Source organism: Oncorhynchus nerka, linkage group LG12, assembly GCF_034236695.1.
Source record: "Oncorhynchus nerka isolate Pitt River linkage group LG12, Oner_Uvic_2.0, whole genome shotgun sequence".
In the NCBI taxonomy this organism is placed as follows: domain Eukaryota; kingdom Metazoa; phylum Chordata; class Actinopteri; order Salmoniformes; family Salmonidae; genus Oncorhynchus; species Oncorhynchus nerka.
This window is the reverse complement of record NC_088407.1, coordinates 3,162,264-3,179,103: the sequence shown is the minus strand read 5'-3', so window position 1 is coordinate 3,179,103 and position 16,840 is coordinate 3,162,264. Positions and strand designations below refer to the sequence as shown.

At 42.5% G+C, this 16,840-nt stretch overlaps 1 protein-coding gene across 7 annotated transcripts in view; it reads right to left on the bottom strand.

The window, feature by feature from the left end:
- LOC135574204 (low affinity immunoglobulin gamma Fc region receptor III-A-like) overlaps positions 1-16,840 on the bottom strand; it is an 83,651-nt gene that overhangs the window by 52,416 nt on the left and 14,395 nt on the right. For 4 of the 7 annotated variants that reach the window (XM_065025124.1, XM_065025126.1, XM_065025120.1 and 1 more), the window contains exons 2-7: positions 16,086-16,328; positions 13,677-13,892; positions 13,485-13,541; positions 8,363-8,443; positions 8,084-8,263; positions 7,692-7,734 (exon numbers count right to left, since the gene is read on the bottom strand). In XM_065025124.1, the coding sequence (XP_064881196.1) occupies positions 8,157-8,263; positions 8,363-8,443; positions 13,485-13,541; positions 13,677-13,892; positions 16,086-16,328 (704 nt within the window). In that variant the 3' untranslated portion in view covers positions 7,692-7,734; positions 8,084-8,156. Of the gene's footprint in view, positions 1-7,691; positions 7,735-8,022; positions 8,264-8,362; positions 8,444-13,484; positions 13,542-13,676; positions 13,893-16,085; positions 16,329-16,840 lie in introns of all 7 variants that reach the window. The other 3 variants (XM_065025122.1, XM_065025123.1, XM_065025121.1) reach the window with 1 other exon arrangement.

Genomic DNA, 16,840 nt, shown 5'->3' with positions numbered 1-16,840 from the left:
GATTTGTATTTTTTTCCTGTGAAGCAAATTGTGTTGTGTGTCCGTGTCTGAAATGTTCTGTACAAATAACACTTGATTTAATTAGATTGGATCTCAATCTCTCTCTACCTCTCACACTGTAACACAACACAACCTCACAATGATACATGCTACATCCCGCAAGCTACTTACTGTCAGATACAAGGCCTCTGTGTATAGTGGGTTGGGTGTATGACTGTCAGATACAAGGCCTCTGTGTATAGTGGGGTGTATGACTGTCAGATACAAGGCCTCATTAGAAACAAGGCCTCATGACTGTCAGATACAAGGCCATTAGTGGGTTGGGTGTATGACTGTCAGATACAAGGCCTCTGTGTATAGTGGGTTGGGTGTATGACTGTCAGATACAAGGCCTCTGTGTATAGTGGGTTGGGTGTATGACTATCAGAAAAAAATATGTATGTGGGTTGGGTGTTTGACTGTCAGATACAAGGCCTCTTTAAGTGGGTTGGGTTTTGACTGTTATAAAGGCCTCTGTTAATTTGGGTGTTTGACTGTCAGATACAATTTAATAGTGGGTTTTTGACTGTCTATTGCCTTTGGTATAGTGGGTTGGGTTTTTAAACAATTTTATTTGACATTGTCAGATACAAGCCTCTTATAGTGGGTTTTTTGACTGTCAGATACAAGGCCTCTGTGTATAGTGGGTTGGGTGTTTGACTGTTCTGATACAAGGCCTCTGGGTATAGTGGGTTGGGTGTATGACTGTCAGATACAAGGCCTCTGTGTATAGTGGGTTGGGTGTATGACTGTCAGATACAAGGCCTCACAGTGGGTTGGGTGTATGACTGCAGATACAGGCCTCTGTGTATAGTGGGTTGGGTGTATGACTGTCAGATACAAGGCCTCTGTGTATAGTGGGTTGGGTGTATGACTGTCAGATACAAGGCCTCTGGGTATAGTGGGTTGGGTGTATGACTGTCAGATACAAGGCCTCTGTGTATAGTGGGTTGGGTGTATGACTGTCAGATACAAGGCCTCTGTGTATAGTGGGTTGGGTGTATGACTGTCAGATACAAGGCCTCTGTGTATAGTGGGTTGGGTGTATGACTGTCAGATACAAGGCCTCTGTGTATAGTGGGTTGGGTGTATGACTGTCAGATACAAGGCCTCTGTGTATAGTGGGTTGGGTGTATGACTGTCAGATACAAGGCCTCTGTGTATAGTGGGTTGGGTGTATGACTGAAAGATTCAAGACTTCTGGGTGTAGTGGGTTGGGTATTTGACTGTCAGATACAAGGCCTCTGGGGTAAAGGGGAGACAGACAGACTAGTTCAGAAGAGATGGTACATCATGCTCCATCATTCATAACAAACACAACATGCTACATCATTCATAACAAACACAACATGCTTCATCATTCATAACAAACACTGGGTGTTAGTTAATATTACTGTTTCTTATTGGTCCACTGGGTGTTAATATTACTGTTTCTTATTGGTCCACTGGGTGTTAGTTAATATTCCGGCGCCGGCAGAGATGGCCGCCTCGCTTCGCGTTCCTAGGAAACTATGCAGTTTTTTTTATTTTTTTACGTGTTATTTCTTACATTAGTACCCCAGGTCATCTTAGGTTTCATTACATACAGTCGAGAAGAACTACTGAATATAAGAGCAGCGTCAACTCACCATCAGTACGACCAAGAATATGACTTTCCCGGAGCGGATCCTGTGTTCTGCCTTTCACCCAGGACAACGGAATGGATCCCAGCCTGCGACCCAAAACAACGACGTCGTAAAAGAGCCAAACGAAGCGGTCTTCTGGTCAGGCTCCGGAGACGGGCACATCACACGCCACTCCCTAGCATACTACTCGCCAATGTCCAGTCTCTTGACAACAAGGTTGATGAAATCCGAGCAAGGGTAGCATTCCAGAGGGACATCAGGGACTGTAACGTTCTTTGCTTCATGGAAACATGGCTCACTCGAGAGACAGTGCAGCCAGCTGGTTTCTCCACGCATCGTGCCGACAGAAACAAACATCTTTCTGGTAAGAAGAGGGGCGGGGGCATATGCTTTATGGTTAACGAGACGTGGTGTGGTCACAACAACATACAGGAACTCAAGTCCTTCTGTTCACCTGATTTAGAATTCCTCGCAATCAAATGTCGACCGCATTATCTACCAATGGAATTCTCTTCGATTATAATATCAGCCGTATATATTCCCCCCCAAGCAGACACATCGATGGCTCTGAACTAACTTTATTTGACTCTTTGCAAACTAGAATCCATATATCCTGAGGCTGCATTCATTGTAGCTGTGGATTTTAACAAGGCTAATCTGAAAACAAGACTCCCTAAATTGTATCAGCATATCGATTGCGCAACCAGGGCTGGTAAAACCTTGGATCATTGCTATTCTAACTTCCGCGATGCATATAAGGCCCTCCCCCGCACTACTTTCGGAAAAGCTGACCATTTTGACTCCATTTTGTTGCTTCCTGCCTACAGACAGAAGCTAAAACAAGAACGCTGGTCCGACCAATCTGATTCCACGCTCCAAGACTGCTTCCATCACGTGGACTGGGATATGTTTCGTATTGTGTCAGACAACAACATTGACGAATACGCTGATTCGGTGAGCGAGTTCATTAGAACGTGCGTTGAAGATGTCGTTCCCATAGCAACGATTAAAACATTCCCAAACCAGAAACCGTGGATTGATGGCAGCATTCGCGTGAAACTGAAAGCGCGAAGCACTGCTTTTAATCAGGGTAAGGTGACCGGAAACATGACCGAATACAAACAGTGTAGCTATTCCCTCCGCAAGGCAATCAAACAAGCTAAGCGTCAGTATATAGACAAAGTAGAATCGCAATTCAACGGGTCAGACACAAGAGGTATGTGGCAGGGTCTACAGTCAATCACGGATTACAAAAAGAAAACCAGCCCAGTCACGGACCAGGATGCCTTGCTCCCAGGCAGACTAAGTAACTTTTTTGCCCGCTTTGAGGACAATACAGTGCCACTGACACGGCCGCAAACAAAACATGCGGACTCTCCTTCACTGCAGCCAAGGTGAGTAAAACATTTAAACGTGTTAACCCTCGCAAGACTGCAGGCCCAGACGGCATCCCCAGCCGCGCCCTCAGAGCATGCGCAGACCAGCTGGCTGGTCCACAGACGATGCAATCTCAACCACACGGCACACTGCCCTAACCCATCTGGACAAGAGGAATACCTATGTGAGAATGCTGTTCATCGACTACAGCTCAGCATTTAACACCATAGTACCCTCCAAACTCGTCATCAAGCTCGAGACCCTGGGTCTCGACCCCGCCCTGTGCAACTGGGTACTGGACTTCCTGACGGGCCGCCCCCAGGTGGTGAGGGTAGGTAACAACATCTCCACCCCGCTGCATTGATCCTCAACACTGGGGCCCCACAAGGGTGCATTCTGAGCCCTCTCCTGTACGCCCTGTTCACCCACGACTGCGTGGCCACGTACGCCTCCAACTCAATCATCAAGTTTGCGGACGACACAACAGTGGTATGCTTGATTACCAACAACGACGAGACGGCCTACAGGGAGGAGGTGAGGGCCCTCGGAATGTGGTGTCAGGAAAATAACCTCACAATCAACGTCAACAAAACTAAGGAGATGATTGTGGACTTCAGGAAACAGCAGAGGGAACACCCCCCTGTCCACATCGATGGAACAGTAGTGGAGAGGTTAGTAAGTTTTAAGGTCCTCGGCATACAAATCACAGACAAACTGAATTGGTCCACCCACACAGACAGCATTGTGAAGAAGGCGCAGCAGCGCCTCTTCAACCTCAGGAGGCTGAAGAAATTCGGCTTGTCACCAAAAGCACTCACAAACTTCTACAGATGCACAATCGAGAGCATCCTGTCGGGCTGTATCACCGCCTGGTACGGCAACTGCTCCGCCCACATCCGTAAGGCTCTCCAGAGGGTAGTGAGGTCTGCACAACGCATCACCGGGGGCAAACTACCTGCCCTCCAGGACACCTACACCACCCGATGTCACAGGAAGGCCATAAAGATCATCAAGGACAACAACCACCCGAGCCACTGCCTGTTCACCCCGCTATCGTCCAGAAGGCGAGGTCAGTACAGGTGCATCAAAGCTGGTACCGAGAGACTGAAAAACAGCTTCTATCTCAAGGCCATCAGACTGTTAAACAGCCACCACTAACATTGAGTGGCTGCTGCCAACACACTGACTCAACTCCAGCCACTTTAATAATGGGAATTGATGTCAAATATATCACTAGCCACTTTAAACAATGCTACTTAATATAATGTTTACATACCCTACATTATTCATCTCATATGTATATACTGTACTCTATATCATCTATATCATGTAATACATGTATCACTAGCCACTTTGAACTATGCCACTTTGTTTACATACTCATCTCATATGTATATACTGTACTCGATACCATCTACTGCATCTTGCCTATGCCGCTCTATACCATGACTCATTCATATATCTTTATGTACATATTCTTTAACCCTTTACACTTGTGTGTATAAGGTAGTAGTTTTGAAATTGTTAGCTAGATTACTCGTTGGTTATTACTGCATTGTCGGAACTAGAAGCACAAGCATTTCGCTACACTCGCATTAACATCTGCTAACCATGTGTATGTGACAAATAACATTTGATTTGATTTGAAGTCTAGGACCAAGTGGCTTCTAAACAGCTTCTACCCCCAAGCCATAAAACTCCTGAACATCTCGTCAAAAGACTACCCAGACTAATTGCATTGACCCCCCTCCCCTCTCCACACCACTGCCACTCTCTGTTGTCATCTATGCATAGTCACTTTAATTAACCTACAGTTGAAGTTGGACGTTTACATACATGCCTATTACATTTAAATTCAGACCATTCTACAAAAAGTAAGGTACGATCTTTGTCCCCATGTGCAGTTGCAAACCATAGTCCGGCTATTTTATGGCGGTTTTGGAGCAGTGGCTTCTTCCTTGCTGAGCGGACATTCAGGCTGTGTCGATATAGGTTGAGTTTAACTGTGGATATAGATACTTTTGTACCTGTTTCCTCCAGCATCTTCACAAGGTCTTTGCTGTTGTTCTGGGATTGATTAGCACTTTTCGCACCAAAGTACGTACATCCCTACGAGACAGAACACGTCTCCTTCCTGAGCGGTATGACGGCTGCCATGGTGTTTATACTTGCGTACTATTTTTTGTACAGATGAATGTGGTTCCTTCAGGCATTTGGAAAATGCTATCATGGATGAACCAGACTTGTGAAGGTCTAAAATTATTGTTTTTCTGAGGTCTTGGATGATTTCTTTTGATTTTCCCATGATGTCAAGCAAAGAGGAACTGAGTTTGAAGGTAGGCCTTGAAATACATCCACAGGTACACCTCCAATTGACTCAAATGATATCAATTAACCTATCAGAAACTTCTAAAGCCATTACATAATTGTATGGAATTTTACAAGCTGTTTAAAGGCACAATCAACTTAGTTTATGGAAACTTCTGACCCACTGGAATTGTGATACAGTGAATTATAAGTGAAATAATCTGTCTGTAAACAATTGTTGTAAAAATGACTTGTGTCATGAACAAAGTAGATATTAACTAACTGACTTGCCAAAACTATAGTTTGTTAACAAGACATTTGTGGAGTGGTCAAAAACGAGTTTTAATGACTCCAACCTAAGTGTATGTAAACTTCCGATTTCAAATATTGTATTTTTTTTTTACTGCTGATGCTAATTACTTGTTACTTTTATCTCTTATTCTTTCCATATTTTATTGAAACTGCACTGTCAGATATGGACTCATAAGCATTTCAATGTAAGGTTGTATTCAGCGCATGTGGCATATATAATTTGATTTGTTTGACCTCAGTCTGTACATGAGGGTTAGTGATACAGTGATCTGGACCAACCTCAGTCTGTACATTAGGGTTAGTGATACAGTGATCTGGACCTACCTCAGTCTGTACATTAGGGTTAGTGATACAGTGATCTGGACCTACCTCAGTCTGTACATGAGGGTTAGTGATACAGTGATCTGGACCAACCTCAGTCTGTACATGAGGGTTAGTGATACAGTGATCTGGACCTACCTCAGTCTGTACATTAGGGTTAGTGATACAGTGATCTGGACCTACCTCAGTCTGTACATTAGGGTTAGTGATACAGTGATCTGGACCTACCTCAGTCTGTACATGAGGGTTAGTGATACAGTGATCTGGACCTACCTCAGTCTGTACATTAGGGTTAGTGATACAGTGATCTGGACCAACCTCAGTCTGTACATTAGGGTTAGTGATACAGTGATCTGGACCTACCTCAGTTTGTACATTAGGGTTAGTGATACAGTGATCTGGACCTACCTCAGTCTGTACATTAGGGTTAGTGATACAGTGATCTGGACCTACCTCAGTCTGTACATGAGGGTTAGTGATACAGTGATCTGGACCTACCTCAGTCTGTACATGAGGGTTAGTGATACAGTGATCTGGACCTACCTTTGTCTGTACATTAGGGTTAGTGATACAGTGATCTGGACCTACCTCAGTCTGTACATTAGGGTTAGTGATACAGTGATCTGGACCTACCACAGCCTGTACATTAGGGTTAGTGATACAGTGATCTGGACCTACCTCAGCCTGTACATTAGGGTTAGTGATACAGTGATCTGGACCTACCTCAGTCTGTACATTAGGGTTAGTGACACAGTGATCTGGACCTAACTCAGTCTGTACATTAGGGTTAGTGATACAGTGATCTGGACCAACCTCAGTCTGTACATGAGGGTTAGTGATACAGTGATCTGGACCTACCTCAGTCTGTACATTAGGGTTAGTGATACAGTGATCTGGACCTACCTCAGTCTGTACATGAGGGTTAGTGATACAGTGATCTGGACCTACCTCAGTCTGTACATGAGGGTTAGTGATACAGTGATCTGGACCAACCTCAGTCTGTACATTAGGTTAGTGATACAGTGATCTGGACCTACCTCAGTCTGTACATGAGGTTAGTGATACAGTGATCTGGACCTACCTCAGTCTGTACATAGGGTTAGTGATACAGTGATCTGGACCTAACTCAGTCTGTACATTAGGGTTAGTGATACAGTGATCTGGACCTACCTCAGTCTGTACATGAGGGTTAGTGATACAGTGATCTGGACCAACCTCAGTCTGTACATGAGGGTTAGTGATACAGTGATCTGGACCAACCTCAGTCTGTACATTAGGGTTAGTGATACAGTGATCTGGACCTACCTCAGTCTGTACATTAGGGTTAGTGATACAGTGATCTGGACCTACCTCAGTCTGTACATTAGGGTTAGTGATACAGTGATCTGGACCTACCTCAGTCTGTACATTAGGGTTAGTGATACAGTGATCTGGACCTAACTCAGTCTGTACATTAGGGTTAGTGATACAGTGATCTGGACCTACCTCAGTCTGTACATGAGGGTTAGTGATACAGTGATCTGGACCTACCTCAGTCTGTACATGAGGGTTAGTGATACAGTGATCTGGACCTACCTTTGTCTGTACATTAGGGTTAGTGATACAGTGATCTGGACCTACCTCAGTCTGTACATTAGGGTTAGTGATACAGTGATCTGGACCTACCTCAGTCTGTACATTAGGGTTAGTGATACAGTGATCTGGACCTACCTCAGTCTGTACGTTACATCCCAGGATCCAGATACAGCTCTACCTAAAGTTCACACAGATTACATTTGTTAAAATGGCAATATCTACCCTTTTGAGTAACCCAACTAATCCACATAGAATCATGTTATAGATCTGTCAAACTGCTGTAAAGCCAATCTAAGTAGAGGTAGATCTGTTCTTTGTGAGATATTTCTATGCTTCCCGTTCCAAAGTTTGGTTTTTGAAGATCTATAATCTATTATTATAATAATGATTATATACACAGTGCTTCATTTGTAAATCTGAACAAAAAGTGAGCTAGTTATTTTTTATGCTGGAACGACCTTCTGACCTGTATCTCTGTCTATCTGTATTCACCGCTGAGTAGACAGGGTCTGGAACGACCTTCTGACCTGTATCTCTGTCTATCTGTCTTCACCGCTGAGTAGACAGGGTCTGGAACGACCTTCTGACCTGTATCTCTGTCTATCTGTCTTCACCGCTGAGTAGACAGGGTCTGGAACGACCTTCTGACCTGTATCTCTGTCTATCTGTCTTCACCGCTGAGTAGACAGGGTCTGGAACGACCTTCTCTGAAAGAAACACAAAAGCATGTTAAAAACACGGTAAAAACATATTTACTTCAGAAAGATTATTTAGGGGAGTGTTGTTGGTCTCTCCCTTCTTCCTACCTCTCCTCCTGTTGTGTTGTCTCTTCTCTGTGTGGTTGATGTCAGCATAGGTCACATCACCTGGACCGGATCCACCTGGAACTAAACACAGGAGAGAGAGAGAGGATATTAACACAGACTGGACCAGATCCACCTGGAACTAAACACAGGAGAGAGAGAGAGGATATTAACACAGACTGGACCAGATCCACCTGGAACTAGACACAGGAGAGAGAGGATATTAACACAGACTGGACCAGCTGGAACTAAACACAGGAGAGAGAGGACATTAACACAGACTGGACCAGATCCACCTGGAACTAAACACAGGAGAGAGAGAGGACATTAACACAGACTGGAGCAGATCCACCTGGAACTAAACACAGGAGAGAGAGGATATTAACACAGACTGGACCAGATCTACCTGGAACTAAACACAGGAGAGAGAGGATATTAACACAGACTGGACCAGATCCACCTGGAACTAAACACAGGAGAGAGAGGATATTAACACAGACTGGACCAGATCCACCTGGAACTAAACACAGGAGAGAGAGAGGATATTAACACAGACTGGACCAGATCTACCTGGAACTAAACACAGGATAGAGAGGATATTAACACAGACTGGACCAGATCCACCTGGAACTAAACACAGGAGAGAGAGAGGAGATTAACACAGACTGGACAAGATCTACCTGGAACTAAACACAGGAGAGAGAGGGGATATTAACACAGACTGGACCAGGTCCACCTGGAACTAAACACAAGAGGGAGAGAGGACATTAACACAGACTGGACCAGATCCACCTGGAACTAAACACAGGAGAGAGGGAGAGAGAGGATATTAACACAGACTGGACCACCTGGAACTAAACACAGGAGAGAGAGGATATTAACACAGACTGGACCAGATCCACCTGGAACTAAACACAGGAGAGAGAGGGGATATTAACACAGACTGGACCAGGTCCACCTGGAACTAAACACAAGAGGGAGAGAGGACATTAACACAGACTGGACCAGATCCACCTGGAACTAAACACAGGAGAGAGGGAGAGAGAGGATATTAACACAGACTGGACCACCTGGAACTAAACACAGGAGAGAGAGGATATTAACACAGACTGGACCAGATCCACCTGGAACTAAACACAGGAGAGAGAGAGGATATTAACACAGACTGGACCAGATCCACCTGGAACTAAACACAGGAGAGAGAGAGAGGATATTAACACAGACTGGACCAGATCCACCTGGAACTAAACACAGGAGAGAGAGGATATTAACACAGACTGGACCAGATCCACCTGGAACTAACGACAGGAGAGAGAGAGAGGACATTAACACAGAAAGGACCAGATCCACCTGGAACTAAACACAGGAGAGAGAGAGGATATTAACACAGACTGGACCAGATCCACCTGGAACTAAACACAGGATAGAGAGGATATTAACACAGACTGGAGCAGATCCACCTGGAACTAAACACAGGATAGAGAGGATATTAACACAGACTGGACCAGATCCACCTGGAACTAAACACAGGAGAGAGAGGGGATATTAACACAGACTGGACCAGGTCCACCTGGAACTAAACACAGGAGAGAGAGAGGACATTAACACAGACTGGACCAGATCCACCTGGAACTAAACACAGGAGAGAGAGAGAGAGAGAGAGAGAGAGGATATTAACACAGACTGGACCACCTGGAACTAAACACAGGAGAGAGAGGATATTAACACAGACTGGACCAGATCCACCTGGAACTAAACACAGGAGAGAGAGAGGATATTAACACAGACTGGACCAGATCCACCTGGAACTAAACACAGGAGAGAGAGGATATTAACACAGACTGGACCAGATCCACCTGGAACTAAACACAGGAGAGAGAGGATATTAACACAGACTGGACCAGATCCACCTGGAACTAAACACAGGAGAGAGAGAGGATATTAACACAGACTGGACCAGATCCACCTGGAACTAAACACAGGAGAGAGAGGATATTAACACAGACTGGACCAGATCCACCTGGAACTAACGACAGGAGAGAGAGAGGATATTAACACAGACTGGACCAGATCCACCTGGAACTAAACACAGGATAGAGAGGATATTAACACAGACTGGAGCAGATCCACCTGGAACTAAACACAGGATAGAGAGGATATTAAAACAGACTGGACCAGATCCACCTGGAACTAAACACACGAGAGAGAGAGGATATTAAAACAGACTGGACCAGATCCACCTGGAACTAAACACAGGATAGAGAGGATATTAACACAGACTGGACCAGATCCACCTGGAACTAAACACAGGAGAGAGAGGGGATATTAACACAGACTGGACCAGGTCCACCTGGAACTAAACACAGGAGAGAGAGAGGACATTAACCCAGACTGGACCAGATCCACCTGGAACTAAACACAGGAGAGAGAGAGAGAGAGAGAGAGGATATTAACACAGACTGGACCACCTGGAACTAAACACAGGAGAGAGAGGATATTAACACAGACTGGACCAGATCCACCTGGAACTAAACACAGGAGAGAGAGAGGATATTAACACAGACTGGACCAGCTGGAACTAAACACAGGAGAGAGAGGGGATATTAACACAGACTGGACCAGGTCCACCTGGAACTAAACACAGGAGAGACAGAGGACATTAACCCAGACTGGACCAGATCCACCTGGAACTAAACACAGGAGAGAGAGAGAGAGAGAGAGGATATTAACACAGACTGGACCACCTGGAACTAAACACAGGAGAGAGAGGATATTAACACAGACTGGACCAGATCCACCTGGAACTAAACACAGGAGAGAGAGAGGATATTAACACAGACTGGACCAGATCCACCTGGAACTAAACACAGGAGAGAGAGAGGACATTAACCCAGACTGGACCAGATCCACCTGGAACTAAACACAGGAGAGAGAGAGAGAGAGAGGATATTAACACAGACTGGACCACCTGGAACTAAACACAGGATAGAGAGGATATTAAAACAGACTGGACCAGATCCACCTGGAACTAAACACAGGAGAGAGAGAGGATATTAACACAGACTGGACCAGATCCACCTGGAACTAAACACAGAGTGGCCCAGCAGTATTATTATTGTTGTATTCGGCGCAAGTGACAAATAAACTTTGATTTGATTTGTGGTGGTATAGTGTTATACAGTACTACAGTACCTGTGGTGGTATAGTGTTATACAGTACTACAGTACCTGTGGTGTTATAGTGTTATACAGTATTACAGTACCTGTGGTGTTATACAGTATTACAGTACCTGTGGTGTTATAGTGTTATACAGTATTACAGTACCTGTGGTGTTATAGTGTTATACAGTATTACAGTACCTGTGGTGTTATAGTGTTATAAGGTATTACAGTACCTGTGGTGTTATAGTGTTATACAGTATTACAGTACCTGTGGTGTTATAGTGTCATAAGGTATTACAGTACCTGTGGTGGTATAGTGTTATACGGTATTACAGTACCTGTGGTGTTATAGTGTTATACAGTACTACAGTACATGTGGTGTTATAGTGTTATACAGTATTACAGTACCTGTGGTGTTATACAGTATTACAGTACCTGTGGTGGTATAGTGTTATGTATTGTACCTGTGGTGTTATAGTGTTATACAGTATTACAGTACCTGTATTGGTGTTATAGTGTTATACAGTATTACAGTACCTGTGGTGTTATAGTGTTATACAGTATTACAGTACCTGTGGTGTTATAGTGTTATACAGTATTACAGTACCTGTGGTGTTATAGTGTTATACAGTATTACAGTACCTGTGGTGTTATAGTGTCATAAGGTATTACAGTACCTGTGGTGGTATAGTGTTATACAGTATTACAGTACCTGTGGTGTTATAGTGTTATACAGTACTACAGTACCTGTGGTGTTATAGTGTTATACAGTATTACAGTACCTGTGGTGGTATAGTGTTATACAGTATTACAGTACCTGTGGTGTTATAGTGTTATACAGTATTACAGTACCTGTGGTGTTATAGTGTTATACACTATTACAGTACCTGTGGTGTTGTAGTGTTATACAGTACTACAGTACATGTGGTGTTATAGTGTTATACAGTACTACAGTACCTGTGGTGTTATACAGTATTACAGTACCTGTGGTGTTATAGTGTTATACAGTATTACAGTACCTGTGGTGTTATACAGTATTACAGTACCTGTGGTGTTATACAGTATTACAGTACCTGTGGTGTTATAGTGTTATACAGTACTACAGTACCTGTGGTGTAATATTGTTATACATTACTACAGTACCTGTGGTGGTATAGTGTTATACAGTACTACAGTACCTGTGGTGTTATAGTGTTATACAGTATTACAGTACCGTGGTGTTATAGTGTTATACAGTATTACAGTACCTGTGGTGTTATAGTGTTATACAGTATTACAGTACCTGTGGTGTTATAGTGTTATACATTATTACAGTACCTGTGGTGTTATAGTGTTATACAGTACTACAGTACCTGTGGTGTTATAGTGTTATACATTACTACAGTACCTGTGGTGTTATAGTGTTATACAGTACTACAGTACCTGTGGTGGTATAGTGTTATACAGTACTACAGTACCTGTGGTGTTATAGTGTTATACAGTATTACAGTACCTGTGGTGTTATAGTGTTATACAGTATTACAGTACCTGTGGTGTTATAGTGTTATACAGTATTACAGTACCTTATAGTGTTATACAGTATTACAGTACCTGTGGTGTTATAGTGTTATACAGTATTACAGTACCTGTGGTGTTATAGTGTTATACAGTATTACAGTACCTGTGGTGTTATAGTGTTATACAGTATTACAGTACCTGTGGTGTTATAGTGTTATACAGTATTACAGTACCTGTGGTGTTATAGTGTTATACAGTACTACAGTACCTGTGGTGTTATAGTGTTATACAGTATTACAGTACCTGTGGTGTTATAGTGTTATACAGTACTACAGTACCTGTGGTGTTATAGTGTTATACAGTATTACAGTATCTGTGGTGTTATAGTGTTATACAGTATTACAGTACCTGTGGTGTTATAGTGTTATACAGTACTACAGTACCTGTGGTGTTATAGAGTAGAGTACCTTTGGTGTTGGAGGTCTTCACTGCAGAGTAGACTGGATCAGCTCCTGGAGACTTCTCTGGAGGAGACGAGACAACGGGTTGAAGACATAAAGACACCGTGTGTGTGTGTGTGTGTGTGTGTGTGTGTGTGTGTATGTGTGTGTGTATGTGTGTGTGTGTGTGTGGGGGGGTGTATGTGTGTGTGTGTGTACCTCTCCTTCTCCTGTGTTCTGGGTCCTGTATGATTCTGACGTCAGCATACGTAACATCTCTGGGTTCAGCTGCTACATCTTTGTTCCTCTTGCAGAACAGGACCAGTAGAATGATCAGAGAGATGGAGAGAGCAGCCACCAACCCAGAGACAGACAGAGGGAGGAGGAGCGGGGAGGAGAGGAGAGGGGTGGGAGAGGGGGGATGAGGTTGAGCCCCTATCTTGAAAAACACCAGAGGAAACAACAGTAAATAGTTATAATCAATCAGACTAATATTATCTTAGACATACAGTACCAATCAAAAGTTTGGACACTCATTCAAGGGTTTTTATTTATTTGTACTATTTCTACATTGTAGAATAAAAACTATGAAATAAAACATATGGAATCATGTAGTAACTACAAAAGTGTTAAACAAATCAAATATAATTTATATTTGAGATTCTTCAAAGAACCCACGCTTTGCCTTGATTACAGTTTTTTCACACTCGTGGCATTCTCTTAACCAGCTTCATTTGGTAGTCACCTGGAATGCATTGCAATTAACAGGGGTGCCTTATTAAAAGTGAATTTGTGGAATTCCTCTTCATAGTGCGTTTGAGCCAATCAGTTGTGTTGTGACAAGATAGGGTTGGTATAGAGAAGATAGCCCTATTTGGTAAAAGACCAAGTCCATATTATGGCAAAAACAGCTCAAATAACCTGTCTGGGAACGAACCCCTCAGCAGCTAGTCACAGAAAGCATGCAGCCATTTTCCAACCAAAGAGAGGAGTCACAAAAAGCAGAAATAGAAATAAAATGAATCACTAACCTTTGATGATCTTCATCAGATGACACTCATAGGACTTCATGTTACACAATACATGTATGTTTTGTATGATCAAGTTCATATTTATATCCAAAAACCTTTAAAAAATCTTAGTTTACATTCGGCGCGTTATATTCAGTAAGGCTTTGCCTCCAAAACATCCGGTGAATTTGCACAGAGCACATCAATTTACAGAAATACTCATCATATACGTTGATGAAAGATACAATTGTTTTACATAGAATGAAAGATTAACTTCTTTCTAATGCAAACCCTTTGTCAGATTTCAAAATAGCTTTCCGGCGAAAATACATTATTCAAAATTCTGAGTGATCAGCCATCAAAGCTATCAATTACCCGCCAAGTTGTGGGGTCAACAAAAGTTATAAATCTTCTCTTACCTTTGCTGATCAGAATGCACTCGCAAGACTCCCAAGAAATGTTTGTTTTGTTCGATAAAGTCCATCGATAAAGTCCAAATAACTCTGTTTTGTTCGCGCGTTTATTACACTTATTCAAAAGCACTAAGCTCGTTACCATTATCTAGACGAAAAGTCAAAAAAGCTCCATTACAGTTTGTAAAAACATGTCAAACGATGTTTTAAATCAATCCGTATTTTTATCATAAATATGTAATAATATTTCAACCGGACAATAGCGTTTCCATTACAGAGGAAAAGGAACGACAGGTTTTCGCCTGCTATATGAGTTCTGTTATACTCACAGACGTTATTTTAACAGTTTTGGAAACTTTAGTTTTCTAAATATGCATATCATAGCTTCTGGGCCTGAGTAACAGGCAGTTTACTCTAGGCACGCTTTTCATCCAAACTTCCCAATGCTGCCCCTATCCCAAACAGGATAAGCAAAGAGAAACGACAGTCCATTATTACTTTAAGACATGAAGGTCAGTCAAATCTGGAATTTTTTCAAGATCTTTGAAAGTTTCTTCAAGTGGAGTCGCAAAAACCATCAAGCGCAATGATGAAACTGGCTCTCATGAGGACCGTCACAGGAAAGGAAGACACAGAGTTTCCTCTGCTGCAGAGGATGAGTTCATTAGTTACCAGCCTCAGAAATGGACAATTAAATGCAGCTCAGATTGCATCCCAAATAAATGCTTCACAGAGGTCATGTAACAGACACATCTCAACATCAACTGTTCCCGAGCAGACAGAGTGAATCAGGCCTTAATAATGTGTGCCAAACTATCATAAAGGCAAAGGGTGGCTACTTTAAAGAATCTCAAATATGAAGTATATTTTGATTTGTTTAACACTTGTTTGGTTACTACATGATTCCATATGTGTTAATTCATAATTGTGATGTCTTCACTAATTATTCTACAATGTGATGTCTTCACTAATTATTCTACAATGTGATGTCTTCACTAATTATTCTACAATGTAGAAAATTGTAAAAAAAATAAGAAAAACCCTTGAATGAGTAGGTGTGTCCAAACATTTGAATGGTACTGTATGTATTGCGTCTAATGACCAAGTGAGATTACAAGTACACAGATGATTATGAATATAACGTCTCAAATTTCACATTGTAAAGAACAACCAAATAATCTGAATGTCAAGGTTTCTCATCTGACCTGTTACTGTCATCCAGCTCTCTGGTGATTCTCCTTTCGAGCTGGAACACTTGTAGAGTCCTTCATCTGACTTGGATAATGCAGGGATGGTTATCTCTCCTGAAGACTCAGCCCTGATGAGGGATCCATCTTTGTAGAAAACAGCTGTGAGGTCAGAGGGAGTTACCTTATATCTGCAGCGCAGAGTCACAGAATCTCCCTCAGACACAGGAAGGGCAGGGCTCTCCAGGATCACATCTCCAGCTGTATATAATATAATAAACATCATATATAAACAGGTCTCTCCAGGATCACAGCACCAGCTATATATAATATATAAACAGGTCTCTCCAGGGTCACAGCTCCAGCTGTATATAATATATAAACATCATATATAAACAGGTCTCTCCAGGATCACAGCTCCAGCTGTATATAATATATAAACAGGTCTCTCCAGGATCACAGCACCAGCTATATATAATATATAAACAGGTCTCTCCAGGATCACAGCTCCAGCTATATATAATATATAAACATCATATATAAACAGGTCTCTCCAGGATCACAGCTCCAGCTGTATATAATATATCATATATAAACAGGTCTCTCCAGGATCACAGCTCCAGCTGTATATAATATATAAACATCATATATAAACAGGATCACAGCTCCAGCTATATATAATATATAAACATCATATATAAACAGGTCTCTCCAGGATCACAGCTCCAGCTGTATATAATATATAAACATCATATATAAACAGGTCTCTCCAG